The sequence below is a fragment of the Nycticebus coucang genome, chromosome 14 (assembly GCF_027406575.1).
Source record: "Nycticebus coucang isolate mNycCou1 chromosome 14, mNycCou1.pri, whole genome shotgun sequence".
NCBI lineage: Eukaryota > Metazoa > Chordata > Mammalia > Primates > Lorisidae > Nycticebus > Nycticebus coucang.
In genome coordinates, this window is record NC_069793.1 from 22179869 (window position 1) to 22204104 (window position 24236).

At 36.5% G+C, this 24236-nt stretch overlaps 1 protein-coding gene across 3 annotated transcripts in view; it reads right to left on the minus strand.

Moving 5' to 3' along the window:
* Positions 1-24236, minus strand: part of TTC17 (tetratricopeptide repeat domain 17) — a 123429-nt gene that overhangs the window by 57634 nt on the left and 41559 nt on the right. For all 3 annotated transcript variants that reach the window (XM_053561970.1, XM_053561969.1, XM_053561971.1), the window contains exons 10-16: positions 23071-23183; positions 20417-20563; positions 18505-18620; positions 18183-18348; positions 16929-17006; positions 16572-16796; positions 8839-9025 (exon numbers count right to left, since the gene is read on the minus strand). In XM_053561970.1, the coding sequence (XP_053417945.1) occupies positions 8839-9025; positions 16572-16796; positions 16929-17006; positions 18183-18348; positions 18505-18620; positions 20417-20563; positions 23071-23183 (1032 nt within the window). The remainder of the gene's footprint in view (positions 1-8838; positions 9026-16571; positions 16797-16928; positions 17007-18182; positions 18349-18504; positions 18621-20416; positions 20564-23070; positions 23184-24236) is intronic.

The following is a 24236-nucleotide window of genomic DNA, read 5'->3' on the forward strand; positions in this document are numbered from 1 at the left end:
CAGCATTCTAGGCAAGGAAGAATAATGCGCTGGACAAAGCCATAGGAACAGAAATTCTCACTTGTATTTGGGAAGCGACAAGAAATACATTTTGACAGGGACAGAGGGTGTGGGTATGACAGAGGGTGTGGGTGTGCATGCGTGTTTCTTTGTGCTTTCAGAGGGCTAATGGGAAAGAAGCCAAGGAGTGACAGTGGTCACTCTGTTTCTTCTCAATCTCCGACAAGGAGACAGAGGATGTTGATTTGCCTCCACCTCTGCTCTTGCCATCTGGTATATGCAGTTAAGTACAGGAAACTAAGTATAAGAGCACTAAAATGAAATAGTAATGTCAACAAACAACTCTGCACACGATATGACTATAATTTACTATGAAGAACATCACTTCTCAGAGACAATTCTTATTGTTTTTTTAGTATGTTCCTAAGTTTATTTTCTGAGCAAATAATCACATCATAGGTAAACTAAAAACACACTTTCCAAAATATATAAACAGATAGCTGAAACTTTGTATATTACATTCCATTTTTAATGATAACATTAAGTCTTTGTAACAGCTGACTGGCCATGCTCTCTCCTCTACTTTTATTTTAAATGTCATTTCTTATTGTGCCATTTTAAAGAAGAAAATGTAGAAGATAGGTGTGCCTGGGGCTCAGTGAGTAGGGTGCTGGCCCCATATACCAAGGGTGGTGGGTTCAAACCCGGCCCCTGCCAAAATACAACAAAAAAAATAGCTGGGCGTTGTATCGGGCACCTATAGTCCCAGCTACTTGGGAGGCTGAGGCAAGAGAATTGTCTAAGCCCAGGAGTTGGAGGTTGCTGTGAGCTGTGACGCCAGAGCACTCTACTGAGGGTGATAAAGTGAGACTCTGCCTCAAAAAAAAAAAAAAAAAAAAAAACGCAGAAGATATAAGACATTGTCATGAGACATTCTGAACTATGTATGACCAACAGTTAGCATTTCTTTTGCTGTGTTAAATATTCTTTTATTTTTTATATTATCTGCTGTGCCTTATCAGAGACAATTCTTAATTAGAATTTAAATAAGAGAGAGTGTTAAAATCAGAGAGGATTTTGTCAATGATGTTGATTAAAGCAGTTTCCATCCTGACACAGGTTGTGTAAAACTTCACATTACAAAAGCAAAAGAGAAACCTTTAACACTGGACCAGTGAAATTCTATTTTCTTAAGTTTATTTCCTCTCCCAACATTTTTATCTGTTCTGTTTCTTTCCTACCCTCTTCCCACTGTAACAGAAAGTCAAATTGCTTATTTTTTTTTGTAAATTTCAGGTTAACGTAGGGGTACAAACAACTAGGTTACGGTATTCCCATTTGTTAGGTAGCGTCCCTCTACTAGTTGTGTCCCACACCCAAAAGGTATGGCATATACCCTCACCTTGCCCCTATTAAGTGGGAACACACCAATTCCCTACCCTACTTCCCCCACCCCCAATTTGAACTGAAATGAGTTTTTCTTGTTTCCTAAACTGCCAATTTTTAATTACTTCTTCCAGTTATCTAAGGGAGAAGTAAAATACTTCAGAAAGCACTAAAGTTTCTATTCTTTGGAATATAAGCCTACTCCAGTTCAAAGGGGAACTAAAAAACATTGCCCACATGGAAAAATATTACCTGTTTTCCCAGCAGAGGTGGGGATAATGTTCTCATTAAGGAAACACAGGGAAATGTTGGAAATATTGGAGAAGGAAAAATGGAAAGACATCTGGGAAGTAGCAAGTCATCTTTTATGCACATGACTTATTTTTTGCTGCTACAAAAATGAGGAGATTCTATGGCTTACACTAACCTTGAGAGGTATTTTTTTTAAAAGGAATTGTATTATTTAAATAAAACATCTTAGATAACAAGGTCCCAGGTGAAAATATAAACAATTTTCTGAGCTTAATGCTCTGTACTTGCTTGCAAAGCATTTTATACCTAATTCAAATCCTGGCAGTTCGTTTTTTTCTTAGGAGTAGAGAAAGCAAGGCAAAACTAGCTAAGTAAGTACACAACTTTATTTCTGTTTCTGGAACTACTGTGAGATCTCAGAGATACTAACATTCTTTTCTGTCCTTAGAGTATCTCCAGCAAAAACTGGTGTTATTAATATTAACCCATCCTACAATAGTGTTCTGGAAAACAACTAAATTGTTAGGAGACAATATTTATTGTCAATAAATATTTAATAGACATATACCTTGTCAAGTGGATGTCTTCTGACAGATAAAGGAAAAATTTATCCTATGGTTAAACAGTTTTTCGAAGTAAAACAAGTTCTCAGGATGTCAAATCTTCTCTCATTAATTGTTTAAAAAGTTCCTAGAAGACTTTTCACTTTCTACTACTTGTTAAAGAGAAATCTTATCTTCTGTGTCTCATACATTAGTAAACAGATTCCCAGGTGGGATCCAATAGGGTTAAATAAAGACATGCCACAGATGAATTGATTGAGGCATCACAATATTGTAACTAAATCTAGCATCAATGACAAGATCACATGGTTCTTTTAGCATTATAGCATGGTAGTTATCAGCACAGAATGGGGCCAGACTACCAGAGTTCAAATCCTGCTTCTACTGTTTTCTAATAATATAAATCAGGATAAATCATTTTCACTTCTTTGTGCATCAGTTTATCTGCAAATTGAGGGTTTCTTTTTTTGTTGTTGTTACAGAGATGAGGGTCTCTCTATATTGCCCAGGCTGGACTTGTACTTCTGGGCTCAAGCAATACTCCCACCTCTCAGCCTTCTAAATAACTAGGACTATTATAGGCATGTGGTGCCACACCTGGCTGCAAGTTGAGTATCAACTTCATTGGGTTATTGACGATTAAATGTAAAGACCTGGACCACTGCCTAGCACATAGTAAAATACCATTAGCACTGTCTCCTGGAAAAGTTATAATGGAATAAAAGTTATCCCAATGTAATGTATTTGTACTTGTTTTTTTTTTTTTTTTTTTTTTTTTTTGGCTGGGGCTAGGTTTGAACCTGCCACCTCTGGCATATGGGACCGGCGCCCTACTCCTTGAGCCACAGGTGCCACCACCAATGTAATGTATTTGTAATAAGGCCTTTTAGTTAGTTATAATCTCGCAACCTCTAACTCTAGTATGATCAACTAGCTATTAGAAGTTATTAGAGTATCTGCTTAATCCCAGCTTTCTGTGTGTTTTTGTTAGGCATGTGCCTAGAGTTCACTTCTACCAATCTTTCAGAAGAAAACAGCCATTAATCAGATTAATTGGCATATTAATCCTAAAACATTTTGTACATCTAAAAATTTGCCTCACAGTCTGTTCTGTGCTCTCTAAAGGACATTTTAATAGATTATGTGACTATAGATATGTTAAGCTAAATTAAATCCACCCACCTCAGGTCTCCCAAAGGGCTGGGATTACAGTCGTGAACCACCACACCCAGCTTCAACATATTGTTTGTTTTTATATATTAAAGTAATAGTCCTATGTGACCTATATATAATGAACTTCTAAGACACAAATAATAATTAAACATTTTTGTAATGGGAGCTAGAATTTGAATTTGAAAGTAACCGATGTTAGAAAAGTGGTCTTTGTAAACAGTGGAATATTCTAATGGTCTTCTTAGTATTTCTGCTCCAATAGGTTTATATTATACTCTACTGTCTCCTTTCCTTTGCCTTTTAGAAAAGTTATAGGAAGCATTTGGATACAATTAAATAGAAGGCACCTGGGTGGATAATACAGATCGTATCATTCTCCTAACAGATGTAAGTAACCTTTTTTTACAGTATTTGTGTTTCTCCTTTACCTAACTGCACTCAAAATTATGCAGCTATAAAACCAGTATCTTTTTTTTTTTTTTGGAAAACAGGTAACTTAGGAACACATTGTAAATGTTTCATTTTATAACAATTTAAGCTACCTCATAAAATTATTTAATGATACTTATTTCCTTAGTAAAGTATACTCTGTCTTTTAGAATATATAGTAATGGCTAGAGGGAGTGGCTCATACCTGAAGCCCTAGTACTCTGGGAAGCCAGGGCGGGTGGACTGCTTAAGCTCAGGAGTTTGAGAGCAGCCTGAGCAAGAGCAAGACTCTGTTTCTACTAAAAATAGAAAAATTAGCTGGCTTTGTGGTGGGTTCCTGTAGTCTCAGATACTCAGGTGGCTGAGTGAGAGGACCGCTTGAGCCTAAGAGTTTGAAGTTGCTGTAAGCTATGATTGATACTGTGGTACTCAGGCTAGGCAAAAAAGACTCAGTTTCCAAAAAAGAAAGCAAACGTAATAACATAAAATATAAAGTGAACAAAAACATATCTTTCAGTTTCACAAAATTACCTTAAATATTTATCAGGAAACTTTTACCATGGGTGTCATTTGAGACTTTGGTACCACACAGAGTAACGGGTATACTTGAGGAATAAAGAAATCTTACTGGGAAGCAATACCTTTATGATTTCTACCTCCAGAGATGACAAAAGTCCAGTAGACCTTTTACCAAGAGGAACATTCCATAGTGTAAATTCAAATCCTGCCTTTGCTGCAGAATTAACATAGAAACATGGGCAAATCAATTTACTTCTCTGTGTCTAAGTTATTTGAAATGGAGAGATAAACTACCATCCCACTATAAGAGGATTCTTGGGGAATATAAGGATGATCAGTCTTTACAGTGAAGTGATAGAGAAATTATTAACTGATAGTTTGTTCTGCAGGACTGATTGCATTTGTTAGGTAAAGTCCCTCTCACAATCATGTCTTGCCCCCCAAAGGTGTGGCACACACCACGACCCCACCCCCTCCCTCTTTCCCTCTCTCTGCTTTTTCTTTCCCCCACCCCTCCCTCCTTCTTTCTCTCTCTGCTCTCCCCTTCCCCTACCGTGTCCTTAATTGTTCTCGTATCAAAATTGAGTACATAGTACATGCTTCTCCATTCTTATGATGCTTTACTAAGAATTGCAGTAGGTTTTAATGTAATGGTTATGTACCGACTGACCTTAAAGGTGCAATGCCAGACTATTTGACCTTTTAAGCAAACAATATAAGAATGTTGTGCAGTGACTCAGGCCTGTAAGACAGCACTTTGGGAGGTCCAGGTGGGAGGACTGCTTGAGGCCAGGAGTTTGTGACCAGCCTGGGCAACATAGAGAGACTCCATCTCTTTAAAAAAAGAAAAAAAGCTGCCCATGGGTGGAGACCTTGGTCCTTAAGTTGGGCCTTTTGACTAACTCCAAATTTTATAGGAAAAAAATGCTTTTAATAAAAGGGGTGCAGCAGAGAAAGATGAAGCTTTTCTTGCCCCCTTAGTGCTTAAAAAAGAACAATCTTGAAATCAGAAGGCTGCACTAAAAGTTTTAATTCTTTTTACAGAAATTAATGGAGGTGGCCTAACTAGTGGCATATTAAAAACAGCATAAGATCCAGGCTCAGTGGTGCATGCTTGTAGTCTTATCTGCTTGGGAGGCCAACGCCTTTGAGCCCAGGGGTTGGAGGCTGTAGCATGCTGGGATAGTGCCCGTGAACAGCAATTGAGCTCCAGCTTAGGCAACACGGCAAGCGAGTCTTTGTCTCTTCAAAACAATGCCATAAAAACTGAGGCTATAAGAATGTTTTTAAGAAAAAAAAAAGCAAGCAGGTATCTTTACTAATTCTTATAAAGAATGTGATAAAGCAAAGGTCCTTAACTGCACTACTATGAAGTATATGGTGGATAGTCCACCAGAGGGCAGCAAAATGCAGGTTTCCTTTTTCTTCAAAATCTGAACTTTGCAAAATTGCTTAAAGCTGTAAATTATAAATCTATAGAAATTTAGGTTGAGGAACACAGACTAAAACCACAGGCAATGAAATATGTTATGAAAGGGGACATTATTTAAATAAACTGATGCTATAAATACAGAGACATTGTGATGAGAATACAAGATCATCCATCCGTACATTGGAACAGATACTGAAATTCATCTATATAATTTGAAAATTCTTCTATTTTTTTTTTCCATAGAGGAAAAAGCTATCAAATAAATATTATAGAATACTTTGTATAAAATTCTAAAAATACCTAGACATTAAACTCTGAGTTCAGGTTCTGGGCCAATATATATATATATTTTTTTTGTAGAGACAGAGTCTCACCTTACCGCCTTCAGTAGAGTGCCACGATGTACACAGGACTCACAGCAACCTCTAGCTCTTGGGCTTCCGCGATTCTCCTGCCTCAGCCTCCCAAGCAGCTGGGATTACAGGCGCCCGCCACAACACCCGGCTATTTTTTGGTTGCAGTTCAGCCGGGGCTGGGTTTGAACCCGCCACCCTCGGTATATGGGGCTGGCGCCTTACTCACTGAGCCACAGGCACCAATATTTTTAAGTGGACATGTGAATTTCTTAGTGAATTAAGAAAAGACCACAGCTCAGAAATCCTAGGTTTAATGCTTAAGAATATTTGGTAAAAACCAATCCTCTTGTTTGTGGCAAACCTGTAAATATCTCACATATAAGAAGTGTAATAAATACAACCTACCACTGGCCTTATGCTTACTAAGACCAATGAGACAGTCTAGATAACGTCAATAGCAGAAAATACGTTTGCTACATATAACTTTTTAATTTGAAAATTGGTAAAGTTGAAAGATCAAAATATTTCAAAAATATTTTAGAGTAATAAATGCTTGGAAAATCCACCAGTAAAAACTTCTTTCAGTGACCTTAGCAAGTTTGAGCAAAGACCTGCTAACCTAATTAGTAAACTAGTGAATTACGATGTAAAAGGGGCTAAATCTTATTTATTCATTCATGAATAGAATGAATGAGATGGGGGTCTTACTCTGTTGCGTAGGCTGGAGTGCAACAGTGTGATCATAGCTCACTGCAACCTTAAACACCTGGCTGGGCTCAAGTGATCTTCCCGTCTCAATATTGCCGGTAACTGGGACTATAAGTGCATGCCACCACACCTGTCTAATTAAAAAAAAAATAATTGTTGAAATGGAGCTACCTAGGGGTAACTATGTTACCCAGGCTGGTCTCCAACTCTTGGTCTCTAATAATTCTCCCACCATGGCCTCCCAAAGTGCTTACAGGTGTAAGACACCATGCTTGGCCTAGTTTTTAATTGATGATCTCTATATGAATTTAAAAAGTATTCTCTCTTTCCAAATCAAATTTTCTTTTATTGTTATTATATTGGATCCAATAATATTCTTGGGATAATCTGGACTATCAGATACTACAATTCTGAGAAAGATTTGTTCCAAGCTATTAGTTTCCTGGACTATTTGAAATTGTGCTCTGGGAAAAGTTCAACACAATTGAATTCTCTGTCTTGAAATGAGAGACCTAATATATTAAACAAAAACATGTGAAACTAATTTAAGGAAAAGACTTTTTAGAAATGGACAAAATCCTTCTTACCAATAACAAAAGTAAGTAAAGAAAAAAAGTTTCTATTCATTAAAAAACTCATTGAAAAAAGTGAATAAAAAAAGTGAAATCTTTTCTTTACACCTTTAAAATTCTGAGTTCTTTGCAGCCATAGTATTCATTATGAATTTCTAATGGCTTACTTTCACTCAACATATACTACATGATAAAGCTCTCTAACCCTCTCATGACATAAGTTTTGTCTTTCATTGTATAGATGAGGACATGAGTTACTTTACTGGGATCAGAAAGCTGAGGCAGAGCTGGGGCTCAAGCATGAATCTGTATGATCCTACAGCTAGCCACTCCACTCTGCTGCCTTGATAAAATACTATTTTAGGCCTTTAACATTCATATAAGAACTCTTATTCAGCTTATGTTCAACACTGATCCACAACTGAGCCTAGAGTTATACTGCTGAGAGATTCTTAGTTTCTTCAGTAAATAATTGGGCTCTGTTATTTAAAGATGCAAACACTATTTAACTGTCTGCCATTCCATTAAAATCCTAAGAGAGTCTGGAATAATGAATCAGGAAAATAAAGTTTCTGGCTCCAAATTCACTAGTAATTATTAATGTATTTTAGACAAGTTACGTAAATAAGTGCATATTAGATACATTTTTTTTTTAACATCCAAAGGAGCTGGACTGATAGCCCTTGGCTTAAATATTACAATCTATTTTGAATAGTAACGAAGCATTTTCTGGGTGCTTTACAATGGCTAGGTACCACCAGGTGCATCTTCTTATGCATGAGAGTTAAGCTCATGATTTTTTTTTCTTATAGAGAAGGTTAAATAAGTAAATAACCAAATATCATTGGATTCACAGAGTTGTAACTGATGAATCTGTAGAAACTTTAGATACTAGCCTACCCAGGTGAGTATACTTATGCACATGCACCCATGTCTGTGGGGAAGAGCAGAAGAAGGCAAAGAGACAGCACTTGATATCCATGACTATTTTAAAGATGCCGTAAAAGTCTGAATCACTTTTACTGAAAGGCAAGGGTCTGTATTTAGCCTGTATTTAGAGGCTGAGCATGTACAACTGCTTCAATTCTCATTATACCCTTTGACTTCACGGACAGAAAAAAATTGCCTTTGCCATGAATATTGGTTATTATAAAACATCAAAGACTTGGGGAGGAAGAAAAAAAAATCTCACATCCTATCAATCTCTGTTGAATATACTGTATATTTTAATCATCCTTTTTTAACCAGAGTTCTGGAAAAGAATTAACCCTTAATATTCTAAGGCATCTATACTGAGATGTAATGAATTAACTTCTTTCCTATATATCCAGAATTATATTATCTGAAATCCTTGGGTAAAATTAGGAAAATCATTTTCTGTATTCTGCTGATCACATTAGGAACTCTGGCTGAGCTCATTATTTTGCCAGCATTTAACAGTTGCTTACCACTGCAAACAGAAGAGGTGATGTGGTACAGAAAAGGATAAAACTGCATGCAGCGGATTAATTTCAGACTGTTTTCACATTCTGGGCATTTGGTAGTTAATTTCAAAGCCTGTCTAAAGGCTTCAAGTGCCCCACTGATATTCTTCAGAGCAAGGTAAGCATTTCCCAGGCTCAAAAACGTCAGGGGCTGGAAAGAAAAATAAAATCAGCAACATGTTAATGAATTAATATTTTCTGAGAGTTATAAAACCTTTACAGTATGTCTTTTGGCTTTTCTTGGGTTACTCCATAAAGGTTACCAGTAACTGTCCACTTCATTCACACCAGCCAATACTAAATTTTACAACATATATAAATGTTATGTTTTACCTTTTTATTAAGAAATATAAAAAGTATATAAGAAATGCTAATCTTAAGTATACAGCTCAGTAATTTTCATATATGTATATATCACTCAGCCCAAGATACTAAACATTTACAATGTTTCCAGTATAGGAGGTGGTTTCCTTGGGCAACCCAGCCAAAATCCCAGAATTAACCACTACTATGATACTGTGACTTATACCACTATAGGTTAACTTCATATAAATGGAATCAAACAGCATGCTCTCATATTACATGCACATATAATATGTATCCTTTTGTAGCTTCTTTCAATCTAACATTTGTCCATGTTTTGTGTATTTTAGTAGTTCATTTTTTTAATTGGTATGTAATGTCCCATCACATGAATACGTGTATACCAGAGCACGTTTGTCTATACTCCTACTGAGTGGTATTTGTGGTATTTCCAACTTTCCAACTATTAAGAGTAAGGTACCATGAATACTCTTGTAATTGTAAATGTCTTTCGACAGATATATTGTACTCATTTTTCTTGGGTTAGTAGTAGTGGGTTATAAGGAAGACATATATTTAGTTTTAGTAGATACAACCAAATGGTTTTCCAAATGAATGTATAAATTTATACTCTTACCAGTAGTATGAGAATTCACTGACTCTGTATTGTCAGTCTTTTTAATTTTAGCTATTTTTGCAGGTTGAAGTAGCATCTCAGTGTGGTTTTAATTTGCATTTCCTTGGTGAGTTGCAATGTTGAGTATTTCTGTGCATGCCTATTGGCCACTGATGTCCTCGTTTCTGAAGAGCCTATTTTTTTTCCCCATTAAAAGAAATTAGGTTGTCCTTATTTTTGGTTTCCAGTTCTCTACATATAGTCCTTTGTTGAAAGTATTTCCCAGTATCTGTCACATTTCGGTACATGATCCACTTCACATTAATTTTGTGTACAGTGTGAGGCAGAAATCAAAGTTCTTATCTTTTCTCACAGGGATATCCAATTACTCCAGCACTACTTACTGAAAAACCAAAAAGGTTTCCCCCTATTGATCAGGTGCATCTGTCCATAAGTCTGTGACCATATATGTGATGGTGTATTTCTAAATTCTCTGCTGTGTTCTATCAATATAGTTGAATATCTTTGTAACAATACCATAATAATTTAATTACAGCAGGTCTTAAAAAATCTGGTGTATAAGGTTCCCAAATCTATTCTTCCCCCCAACCTCACCAGTTTGGAGCTACTTTAGGTCCATTCCTATTCAGACTTGTTTTTTTTCTTTTTTTGAGACAGAGTTTCACTCTGTGGCCCTGGGTACAGTGCTGTAGTGTCACAGCTCACAGCAACCTCAAACTCTTGGGCTTAAGTAATCCTCTTGCCTTAGCCTCCGGAGTAGCTGGGACTATAGGAATCTGCCACTACTCCTGGCTAGTTTTTTCTATTTTTAGTACAGGCAAGGTCTCTCTCTTGCTCAGGTTAATCTTGAACGCCTGAGCTCAAGTGATCCACTCGTCTTGGCCTCATGGAATGTTAGGATTGCAGGCCTGAGCCACTGTGCCTGGCCCCTATGCAGACTTTTGAGACAGAGTCTCACTATGTCACCCCAGTAGAGTGCCATGGCATCACAGCTCACAGCAACCTCAAACTCTTGGCTCAGTCTCCCAAGTAGCTGGGACTACAGGCGTCTGCCACAACACCTGGCTATTTTTTTTTTGTTGTTGTAGTTGTCATTGTTGTTTGGCAGGCCTGGGTTCCCACCAGCCCAGGTGTATGTGGCCGGTGCCCTAGCTGCTGAGCTACAGGCACCAAGCCCTTATGCAAACTTCTGAATCAATTGATAAACGTGCACACATATACACACAATTGCTAGAGGTTTGGGATTGAACTGGATCTATAAACCAACTTGGAGAGAACTTACCAATTGACAATATTAATTTGTAAATATGATATGTACCTCAATTTCAGGTTAATACCTTACCTGTAATGCTTGGGACCAGAAGTGCTTCGAATTTCAATTTTTGTTTATTTTGGAATATTTTCATTATATACGTACTGGTTGAACATTCCAAATCCCAAAGTCCAAAATCTGAATTGCCTCAATAAGCATTTTTATTTTAGCATCATGTTGGTGCTCAAAAAGTTTCAGTTTTGGAGCATTTTGAATTTTAAATCTAGGAAGTTCAATCTGTACTAATGCCTTCCTTCTCTTAGCAATTGTTTTGTCATCACCGTGAGAGTGCAATCTTAGACTGCTTATATATCTTTAGATTTATTCCTAGACATCTGATGTCTCCTTGACGTGATGGTAAATAGTATATTTTGTGCTATTTTTCCATTATACGCTGAGATTGTTTTTATACTCAGCCCAAAGTATTCAGTTTAGGCTGTTTTAACTGAAATACACCTTTTTTTCTGTTTGTTTGTTTGAGACAGGGTCACACTGTGTCACTCTGGGATTGAGTGTCTTGGTGTCCTCACAGCTCACATCAACTTCAAACTCTTAGGCTCCAGTGACCCTCATGCCTTAGCTTCCTGAGTAGCTGGGACTATAGGCGCAAGCCACAATGCTCAGCAAATTTTTCAATTTTTGGTAGAGTCAAGAGTCTTGCTTTTGCTCACGCTATTCTCAAATTCCCATACTCAAGCAATCCACCTGCCTTGGCCTCCCAGAGTGCTAGGATTACAGGTGTCAGCCACTGCATCTGGCCTATGTTTAGTAGTTTCTTTTTGTATTTGCTCATGTGCAAACCATTTTTTAAAAACTTGTTTCATCATTAAAAATATTTTAAAACATCTAAAAATGTCTTTTCAATTTTCACAATATATCCCTATAAGAAGCAAGACTTATTCAATGATTTACTTTTGATTTGAGCTGTCAGTTCAGCAGGAATGTTTCACTGTGACCAAGCCAAAGTGTACAAAATACTGCACATTTAGGAAATTTCACTTAAGCAGCTCTCAGATTACTTTGTAGTTCACACCCAGACACAAAATTAAATACCATATTTAGATTTCAAAAGTATCTTTATAAACGTATTTTGCATAATGAAAAAAGTGCTGCAATTATCCCTATGACTACAATGATGGTTGTACAAATATTTTTCATTGAAATAAACTGGTTAGCATTTTAGAAAAAAAGATGAATTTTCATCAATTCATTCAAAAAATAAGTGATGAGTGTTTACTATGTTCTTGGCACTGTTTAACCAATGGGGATATAACAGAAAATAAGAAAGATAATTTCTACCTTTATGAACCTTACAGCCTAGTGTGGGGTACCAGTGAGCAAAATGTAATGGAGAAAAATACAAAAGGAAGAGATGTAAGTAGCACTTGAATGGGGAGGCAAGTGTCATTTTAAATAGAGAAGAATGAGAAGGACTTACTGAGAAGTCAGTAATTGTAATGTAAGAAACAGAAAGCCATGAGGAATCTTGGTGGGGTAAAGTACTCCAAGCAGAGAGAACAGAAGTGCAAAGGCCCTGAGTGCCTTGTATGTTCAAGAAACTGTAAGGAGACAAGTGAGGCTAGAGTAGGATGGGCAAAGGAATGATCTCATAGAGGTAAGGTCAGAAAAGTGACAAGGTCATGTAGGGTGTTCCCCACTGTTACAAATTCTTATGTTCTTCCCTGAGTTTTAGGGAGAGCCACTGTAGAGATTTGAATAACACATGCTTTTTAGAAGGATCTTACTGCTGGCTGTATGAGAACAGGCTGTAGGGGGAGGACAAGGCAGAAGCAGAGAAACCAGTTTAGAGGCTGATGAGTAATCTAGGTAAGAATAATGGTATTTGGGGTGGCACTGTGGCTCAAGGAGTAGGGTGCCAGCCCCATATACCAGAGGTGGTGAGTTCAAACCTGGCCCCAGCCAAAAACTACAAAAAAGAAAAAAAGAATAATGGTATTTGGATCAGACAGCAGTGAACACAATGATAAACAGTGAAATCTCAGATAATGTTTAAAACAGAATCAGCAAAGTTAACTAATAAGTTGAATTTCTCCAGTGAGGAGAAAGCTATGAAAGATGGCTTTCCGTTTTTTGGCTTGAGCTAGTGGAAAGACAGATAGTTTTACTTTCTGAAATGGGGGAGACTGGGAAGAACAAATTTGGAACTGTTAAGGAGCTTGGTTCTGCCTTTAGTTTTGGAGTGCCCTTTAGATATCCAAATAAGGATGTCAAGTAAGCTGCTGGATAAAGGAGTCTGGAGTTGACAGCAAAGGCAATGAGTGACAACTCAGTAGGAAAAGGATGGCCTTCAAGATATGGTACTGGAGCAACTGGATATCCATGTAGATACAAAGTTTGGTCCCTACCTACCTCGCACCACAAATAAAAGTTAACTTGAAATAGATCATAGATCTAAATGTAAAATCTAAAATTATGAAAGGTCTCAGAAACAACATAGGAAAAGATTTTTGTATATTTGAAAACTGATTATGTAAAAGTCAAGTCAGAAAAAAACAGATCAGAATTAATTTTTTTAAACCTCTTGTGAAGACACTTTATATAAATCTAATAATAGAAATCAAAATTGAAAAAATTGACGAACTTAAGGGAAATTTTTAAAAGCTCCATTTTAAAAAGCTAAGATAAAAAAGGAGAAGAGAGAAAATATTTTTAACACGACAGATGGTTTGACCTTATTGTACAAGGAGTTTGTATAAAAATAAAAAAACTAAGTTCTAACAAAATGAGCAAAATGTATATACAAACTTTTACTTTAAAAATAAAATTAAAAGATAAAAATATCAATATTACAACAGAGAAATGACATTATTAAACAAGCAAACTTGTTTTACAAATGCATGGGTAAAGAATATGAGCTCCATGGATACTCTCCGTTGAGTTTAAAACCAAGTTCTATAACTTTTGGCCTATTCCTTAATTTTTATGTGCATTTACCTCTTAGAGTTTCTTTCTCTGTCAAAGAGAAATTCTATCTCATAGGGTTGGTGTGAGGACTAAACGAGTTTTAGTTATGTGAATTATAAGAGTAAAATGAATTACAAACATGTAAAATGCTTAGTGTGGTTCTTGGCTCTAATAACCAATCAAGAAAAGTTAGCCAGTAAAGTATCTCAAGAATGGAAGAAAAAGTATCCAATGTACTCAGCCCTACTATCGAACTAATTTTTGGCTTTCATATGAAAGCTATAACCCAGTTATAACCTAAGAATATGGGGAATGGGGAGAGGGAGAGGAGGGAGGGGGGAGGATGGGAGGAGGGAAAGTGATAGGTGGGATTACACCTGCGGTGCATCTTACAAGGGTACATGTGAAACTTAGTAAATGTAGAATATAATTGTCTTGACACAATAACTAAGCAAATGCCAGGAAGGCTATATTAACCAGTGTGATGAAAATGTGTCAAACTGTTTATAAAACCAATGTATAGTGCCCCATGATCGCATTAATGTTCACAGCTATGATTTAATATTAATAAAAGAAAAAAAAAGACAAGTTAGCCATTATTTCAAATGTTCAATTCTGGTGAAGATACAGGTGAAATAAATATTTTTAGATTTGTTCATTGCAATATATATTGGTTCTAATCTTTTGGTGGATTGTTTGGAATTTTGTACCAAAGTTATCAAAACATTCATTCTCTCACTGACTTAGCAATTCCACTGCTAACAGTCTTCTCTAAGAAAATTATCTGGATGGGGTGGCGCCGGTGGCTCTGTGAGTAGGGAGCCAGCCCCATATACTGAGGGTGGTGGGTTCGAACCTGACCCTGGCCAAACTGCAACAACAAATAGCTGGGCGTTGTGGCAGGCACCTGTAGTCACAGCTACTGGGGAGGCTGAGGCAAGAGAATCGCCTAAGCCCAAGAGCTGGATGTTGTTGTGAGCTGTGATGCCACGGCACTCTACCGAGGGCGACAAAATGAAACTTTGTCTCTACAAAAAAAAAAAATTATCTGGAATACAGAAAAGACTTTGTGTAGAAAATCATTATTGATAATAGCTAAACAGTGTCAGTAACCTAAATATGCAACAAAACAGCAGGCTGTGGCTGCAACTCACTGAACCTTTACATGACCATTTAAACTGATGGCTTTACTCTACAGTAACAAACATTTTTTATAAGCTCTAAAGATTACCCATATAGTAGAGTTGCAACATTATGAAGTATTTGCAGAGAAGACAGCTAATAAGGAAGTATTTCCAAATGCTGACAGTTGGGGAGGGGCGCTGGTTAAGGTACATTTTTGGGTTTCCTACACTGATCCACTAATTTACCTTTTTATTCTTATTGCAGTACTATAGTATCTTAGTATAATTTTAAAATACAGAAATGCCATTAATCTCTACAGGAGCTCTTTTTTCTTCAGAAGAATGTTATCTAACTGCCTTGGTTAGAAGCAGTAGCAAGTGAAGCTTAAGTTTCAAGGGAATACAGCTGTAATGTTCCTTCCATGTGGATGTCCACTTCATCATATCCCATATATGTACATATATAAATATACACACACAATCTGTTCCTACTGTACCAGTACCTGGTACACAGTAGGCATTATATAAATATTTGATGTACTTCTTTGGCATCATAACCTATTACACAGATTGGAAACTTGCTTAAAATCTAGTTGTGAATCTATATATTTCACAGGAAAGTCTTAAGTGACAGTATTTTCTTCTTATATTTTATTGGATACCTTAAAAGCTTAAATCATTCATGAACACCTCTTGTAAAGGTTGCTCTGGATATAAAACATAAACATTTAGATATTAGATATAAAAATCAATTATATATTTACTATAACTATTTCATCAAACCGTACCTATAATATGACAGCAATTATATATCTGAGTTCAGAGATGTTAAAATACGAAAAAAAAATTATCTTTGAGACTATGAAGGGAGAGAGATACCACTTAGTATCATAGTCGATGACAGTAAATAACTATGAAGCAATGAGGTAACTCCATGGGCTGCATGTGGGAGGTTCAGGGCATGCATATTCACCTATCTGTTCTTACCAGAATCATCTTTAAACTTTGCTCTGACTTGGATAGTATAAACATATCTATAAATTGTAGTTGTAAAACAGTATGATATTAAGCAATGTACATGCTGTGATGAGTAGAATAAAGTAAGAACCATATGTTTCAGACTAACAAAAAGTAGCAGTATATTTTTATAGGTAAGTCATTTTTATTTAAATGTAATTTTCATGAAAGAAAATTAACATGCAATTATAAATTTCGCTCATTTAAAATAAAAAATGAACACAACAAAATATTTTTATGCCCTTTTGAAATATGCAAATTATATTCTGAAAAAGAAAACGTGACATTTTTATGCTCTTCATAGAAAAATACAAATTGTACTCTGAATATGAATTACCTAACCCAGTATAGGGAGCTACAAAAAAATATAAAACCTTACCTCAGAGCTGTTGACAGCCAAAGCTTGAAGTAGCAGCTTAGTGGCATCAAGATGAAGGCCGTAGTGAATCAAAAGGTTGGCCAAATTGACAAGAGGGACATCCTGGTATTGAACTGGAGCTAAATTCAAAGCCCTCTGCAGACAGGCAATAGCAAAAGTGCTATTTCCCACTGCTCTCCAGTAGAGTCCAGCTTCATTGAGTATGAGCCAAACAGGAGCATTTGGCTGAAAACCCCCGAAATACTTCAGTTAGTACAAGAATGGAGTACTTGTTCCAAATAGGATTTTTAATAAATACATTTTAATTTTTAATTACAATTATGAAGTTTTCAATCACATGCCAAAATAATGGCTTACCTTATTAATAGCATGAAATAAGAAAGACCCAATTTCTTCTTCTGGGATAGTATAGTTATTAATACGGGAAAGTAAAATCTGAAACATCAAAGGGAAGACTGACTCAACTGAAAATAAAAGACATTTGAAAAGAATTTCTATAGATGACATTCTTTTCTTCAGCTCCTCAGGAACAGCTAATTTGAACAAGTATTTATAATCATATATATATCCATATCTATATAAAATGAAGTCATTATCCTAATAATAGGTGTTGACCTGGTCACATGTAAGATGTATATGCTGGTTTCCTTTAAGTACAAAAAGTTAAAAGATATATATACCTACACATATACATATTAAAGTATCTACCATACCTCAGTAAGGTCAACCTAAGTGTCCAGAATCCAAGGAAAAATTATCTAAAAGACAATGGCATGTAACATCTGACACAATAAAAATCTGCTATCTTTCCCAGCTGGAAAACACCAGATCCCCAATTAATCTATTTCATGTTCTTGTGGCATTTACATAACCGTGAGCAACTTTAAGGCAGAGATTATGGTCTATTTCTCTTTGTATTCCTAGCCCCCAGAATAATGTCTGGCACATAGTATTTTTCCCTCTCAGTAAATGTTTAAATGTAAGTAGTAACTGCTTATAGTTTTAAAATTAGGTTTTTAAAAAAGGTGGTTGTGATGGTCTATTATCTCCATAAAAAGGTAATCTTTTTCATTTGGATCTATGGAATGGCATCTAATATACTAGAATAATTGAACAAAACTGTTATTCCTAGTTATACATAACTGAAAAAAATTCAGAAAAACAGAATGGCTAATGTTTGCAAAGTGGGTATCAAATTACTATGGACTTTATATACAGTGAAAGCAGGGTTGTTATGGCCAGGGAGAGAGAACATTTAAGCTTTCAATTTATACAAACTTTTGGAGGACTGGAGGATGCAACTGAAATGGCCAGAACGGCCTCCATTAGACCAATTCCATTAGGTAAACAGAGCTCTGTATTAATCATCTTTGTAGCCCTCCTGGAGGAACAGTGCTTACACTGTCTATGTAAATAGCAGCCTGGAGGAATACTCTTCTGGCACTCCTTTAAGTATGACTGACTTCTCGACCCTATCACCAATTCTCTAACTCTATCTTTCAGTTTTATAAAGCTCAACAATTGCCTTCTATCAAATTTTTGTTCCATCTAAGAATCTTCTGAAGTCACCCAGAATGGACAGCAATAAATACCAGCCTAAGTGAGCCTTACTTTTCGTGCATGGTCATCTGGGATTTTGGCTTTCAGATCCATGCGGACCTCTAATTCTTTGACTAAGTAGGACAGAGTGTGGCTTTTTCTGAAGTCAGTTATGGAACAGTCAGGGGTTTGGGCCTCTTCTTCTGAAGAATAATCATCACTGTTGAGTTCGTGGATCCTGGCATAAGAAAAAGGAACAAGATTCATATTTTCAAAATTTAGGTGATTTTGAGATACAAACTTAACCTTTCAAGTCCAAGGCTGGTGCTCTCAAAGAACCGCCAGGTGACAACCATGCAGAATCGGGTGCTTTGTCAAATCCATCAGCACTTGCCTGAGTCCTTTGTTTTCTGGAGGCAGAAAATATGTTGGCAATTCTCCACCATCAGGAACTCGAGGGTAGCTTTCTGTACAATCTGCTCTTTTAGGCCACAAAATATGCTGTCTGTCCTAATAAAGAAACAAAATTTCTCATAAATTCCTTTGGATTTAACATTTCAAAATGCTAAATAAACTTCTGAAAGAACATAAATATACTAGGATAACTGAACGAAACTGTAGTATTTTAAGATAATGTAGACAGTGTGGTAGAATCTATAGCATTTCTTCTATTTCTGATTATAAGTCAGTAATTCTCCCTGTTTACCACAGACTGGTTTAGGGTTGGGCAGGCTTACACCAGTTAAGCCAATGAGACACAAGGAGAGGGTTGCTTAGGGTGTGGGGGAAAGAAAAGCAAGTCTTACTCTCTTATGCTACATGGGAACAAAAAAGCACGCTGTTCTGGTTGCTGCTGGCTGTCATCTTATGACCATGAGGAAAATAAGCTTTCAGATGAAACCTATACTGTGGATGGTAGCATCAAGAACAAAACAAAAGAAATGGGTAAATGATGACATCACTGGGCCACTGAATCAATCAGAACTGAAGTTTATCCTATCTCTCTGGACTTTCAGTAAGAACAGGTGAATTTTCTTTCTGTTTGTCAATTTGAAATGGAGTTTGTTACTTGTTAAAACATACATAAGGTTATAAAACTTGCACTGAAAACTATCTTTCCATAAACTAAAACTTTTTCTTTGCCAGGATCAAAGTTGAACAATTATTTTATGATTTGTAAAATGTTCATTTTTTTCCTAAACATAAATAACATGTATCAGAGGATTAGGCTTATATCCTGTAGCTATCAAATGTTAGGAAATTCACATTACATATAACTAAATGTAAAGGACTATATTAATTCTGTTAAACACTCAAATTCTGAAAATTGGGGTTGGGGATGGTGGCTCATGCCTATAGTCCTAGCTACTCAGGAGGCTGAGACAGAAGACCAACTGAGCCTCGGAGTGTGGGGGTACAGTGAGCCATAATGAGGCCACTGCACTCCAGCTTGGGTGACGAAGCCACATACACCAAGGCTGGTGGGTTTGAGCCAAATCATCTTAGCCTGGGCCTGCTAAACAACAAGGATGACTGCAACCAAAAATAGCCTGCCATTGTGGCGGGTGCCTGTAGTCCCATTTACTTGGGAGACTGAGGCAAGAGAATCGCTTAAGCCCAAGAGTTGGAGGTTGCTGTGAGCTGTGACACCACAGTACTCTACCAAGCGTGACAGCTTGAGACTCCGTCCCAAAAAAAAAGAAAGGGTGGCGCCTGTGGCTCAGTGGGTAAGGTGCCGGCACATGTACCAAGGGTGGTAGGTTCAAACCTGGCCCCGGCCAAACTGCAACAAAAAAACAGCTGGGTATTGTGGTGGGCGCCTGTAGTCCCAGCTACTTGGGAGGCTGAGGTAAGAGAATTGCCTAAGCCCAGTAGCTGGAGGTTTCTGTGAGCTGTGTGATGCCACAGCACTCTACCGAGGGCAATAAAGTAAAACTCTGTCTCTACAAAAAGAAAATAAATAAATGAAATAAAAAATTCTGATTAAGTAAATGAAGTATATATAAGGCTACACTTGGGTCAAGTTTAGAAATTTGTTAAGGTTGGTAATTATGTTCAGAGCATAAAGCACTGAACTGAAATCAGGGTATCTATCTGCTTCCACTATATTGGGATGAACTCAAGGTACAGCCTGTGTCCTACTCATCTTCTACCTAGCAGAATGCTTTCCATTTAATAGAAGTTTAATAAATGTTTGTTGAACTAAGCTGAACAGTGATGGGGCTATATTAATCAGTGAGTTGAGGGCCACTATTTTAGGAGATTGTGTCTGTTTGAGAAAATTCTATCATCCTCTATTAACTTACCCTATATGCATCAGAGTCCCTGCCCCAGATCCAGAGAACAGAATGGGCCACAGGGGAAGATTTGACCAAATCACTGATATCGCTCTGATTTGACTGAACATCAAAGTTCACAGACATCATACTGGAGGTTGATGAATCTTCACCAAACTAGAAAATAAATAGAAAAGTTCAATCGAATTGGAAATGTAAAAGGAATTGTGACTAAGATTTAACTCATACCAAAAAAGCTAGTGAATACTCAAAATTAGTAGGCAATCAGAAAGTAAATCAGTAACTAAGCAGTCAGATCTTCTAATTTTAAGAACTATGCCCCAACTGTATTCTTTCATGGATAATGAATAGTTACAATTAACTTTGCCATTGAGAATTTGAGAAAAACAGCATGGATTGTTTTCTTGCCCCTTTGCTTCCCTCTGATGATTTAATCTCTTTTAGGTTTAATGATTAGCTAATACAAGTATAGAAATTTGGTCCATTATTCTCTTCCTCTTCCAAGACTAAAATGACCACAACTCTATAAAATTAGTGCGCTATGGGCAGAAACAAGGAACAAAGGGCTCTTAAGGGTTTAATTATCACTTAGGGATTATAGACTATTTTGCAATCAATGCCAAGTAAAAGCTTGAGAGGTTAAAGGGAAAACTAGCAGATAAAAGAACACATACAGCTTTCCTCCAAAACAACTAGAACAGTACTTGATATATTCACAAGATACCATAGCTCTTGTGTATTTCTGAAACCTTGCTAGATAAAGAGATGGGATGGGGTAGGGAAGACCTAAGAAAAAGGAATGCATATGATGAATTTGAATAGGAATGGATTCTTTGACTATGTAGTGGTAATACAATTTATGAATATTGAAAGCTATATTCATGCAGGACAGTCCTCCAAATGGTCTGTCTTGAGACTGTCAAAAGTCCAAAAGTTACACTGGACAGTAAGCTATTCCATTTCTAAACATTCTTTTTCCCTTTAAAATGCTTGGTTTTAAGACAGGGAGCTGTAATCTCAGGTCTTCCTTTATTCTTTCTTTTGAAAGCCAAATATCCCATATAGGAGCTAGTTCACAAAATTCATAGGAAGCTTTTGTTCTATATTACTTTCTCCCCTTTTTAAAGGACTTGTAATTTTTGCCATGTCTGTAATTTTTGTCTGTGTTTTTCTAAAGAGTTCCAATTTTTTATGGTTTATCCTCCTACAGACACTCTCTTCATTATTTTAACTGTGATAACATCTCTGGAAATTTCTATATCTACAATTAAGTACATGATAGTTTTTCTCTAGGACAGGATTGCTTTATTTGTAATATAGGTTGAGTATCCTTTTTCTGAAAAACATGGGACTGGAAGAGTTTCAAAGTTGGAATTTTTTTGTATTTTGGAATACTTTATTACTCTTATTGAATATCCCAAATCTAAAAATTGGAAATCCAAAATGCTCCAATGAACATTTCCTTTCAGGGTCATGTCAGTGCTCAAAAATTTTCAAATTTTATAGCCTCAGAATTCTGGTTATGCGTATAGTCTATATCACTTACTGAACATCAGTTACATATATCATTATATTTATTGCCAACCAGAAAGACCAGGATGTTGTATATGTATATGTATATGTGTACATATATGTGAATGTGTGTGGTTTTTTTTTTTTTTAGAGACAGAGTCTCACCTTATCACCCTTGGTAGAGTGCTCTGGCATCACAGCTCACAGCAACCTCCAACTCCTGGGCTTTAGGCGATTCTCTTGCCTCAGCCTCCCGAGTAGCTGGGACTACAGGTACCCATGACAACGCCCACCTATTTTTTTGTTGCAGTTTGGCCGGGGCTGGGTTTGAACCCGCCATTCTCTGTATATGGGGCCGGCTCCCTAACCCACTAAGCCACAGGCACCACCCATGTGAATGTTTTTTATGTATATACATACAATGACAGAAAAAAAATGAGAAGGCATGCACCTAGCAATGGTGCTTAATAAACATTTTCTACTGACAATGAGCATTTTGTTAATGTTTTTGGTTGAGGCCACATAATTGGATAAATGACTGCAGGAAAGAGAGCATTGTTGCTCTCTCTCAAATTTTAAATAGGTCCTACTCTAATAGATTAAAAGGGGAGTTGAAGGTTTTAAGTTAAATAGTAATAGTAGTCCAATTCTAACTCTCACGGTAAAAAAACAATCAAATGTGTATGTATATAAATATACAGATTTGTACTTTGGGAAACAGTAACCCTGGAGTTACTGAGTACTTCCTACAAAAATCTGACTTCATAAACATTAACAGATACTCAAAATCTTGAAGATCTATTTTTTTGTTTTTTATTAAATAGCTGTGTACATTGTGTGTACATTGCTGTGTACATTGATATGATCATGGGGCATCATACACTAGTTTCACAGAGCGTTTGACACACTTTCATCACAATCATTGACATAGCCTTCTTGGAATTTTCTCAGTTATTGTGCTATGATATTTACATTCCACATTTACTAAGTTTCACATACACCCTTGTAAGATAATCTTGAAGATCTAAATGATAGTTACAAATTTTAGGGATCAAATATATAAAGAATCAAGGAGATAAAGACATGGATACCTAGTATTACTCTTAGATATGCCAAAGGTTATAAGAACTAGAAGAGACCAAGAAAAATACCTGAACATAGTCTACATTTTCAAAGATATCTCCACGATGATAGCGCACAGGCTGGTCCCACTGGCAATGTAAACTATGCTGCTGGTTGACCAGACGGCATATCTGATGATTTCCTAGAATAAGAAAGGAAATCACACAAATGATGAGAAAGGTCAGCAATACCAATGTGATTTTCTTAGTCTTTTAGTTTCAACCCTATATGCCTCAGAACCTAGCAGAGTACTTATATACAGGGGAGCACTCAATAATGGTTAAATAAATCAAACCATTCTAAAGAAGTCTCAATTTGTCCACCCGTAAAACAAAGGGGCTCCACTAGATGATCACTAAAATATCCACTGGCAATTACAGTCTATAATTATAAAATCCATTGGTTACATTGTTTAAGAGACATTGGATATCTCATATTAAACAAAAGAGAATTTACTTTATATAGTTCACAATTTTGTTTCAAGTTTATGTAAGAGATCTGGTTGCATTTTAGTATGGATCAAGGAATCTCAAGAACTAAACATACGCCATTTCACTTAAAACAGAAAAGTTGTTAGACGGATTGTAAAATGAACTATAGTCACAGTTAAAGTTCAAAGGTTAAGAGGCTTTCTAGACCAATATATTTATGAAGGGTGTAATTTAAGAGATTCTATTAATTTATTCACTGGGGGTGTCAAATTTGCTCTCTTAGGGTTTAATAAGAAATAAAACATTTTGGATATAACCAAATTGCTGAGCTCCTGTCAACTTAAGTTCCCTAGACTAATGGTTCTATTTTGGGGTAGGAGGGGGGGGTCACAGATTCTAAGAGATTTTAATAAAAGCTATATACTCTCTTCCCAGGGGGAAAATAAAATGCATATACCACAATTTATGTATAATTTTAGAGAAGATTTCAGAACCCCCTGAAATTATTTCACTGACCTAGGTTGAGAATTTCTTCCTGACACAAATCTAGTCTAAACTTGCTTCTGAAATGTTTCTTTTTTTCCATTAACAGGAGAAAAGGGAAAAACGATGTTTAGCCTTACTGCCAGAGTTAGAGAATATGGGCGCACTATAGGTTGTGTCTGACTTGTGCTCATTTCATGCAAGTCCCTATGACCCAGAGTGGTTTTTAGACCAGTAGTTAACAGGCATCACGTGGGAGCTTGTTAGGAAGGCAGATTTTC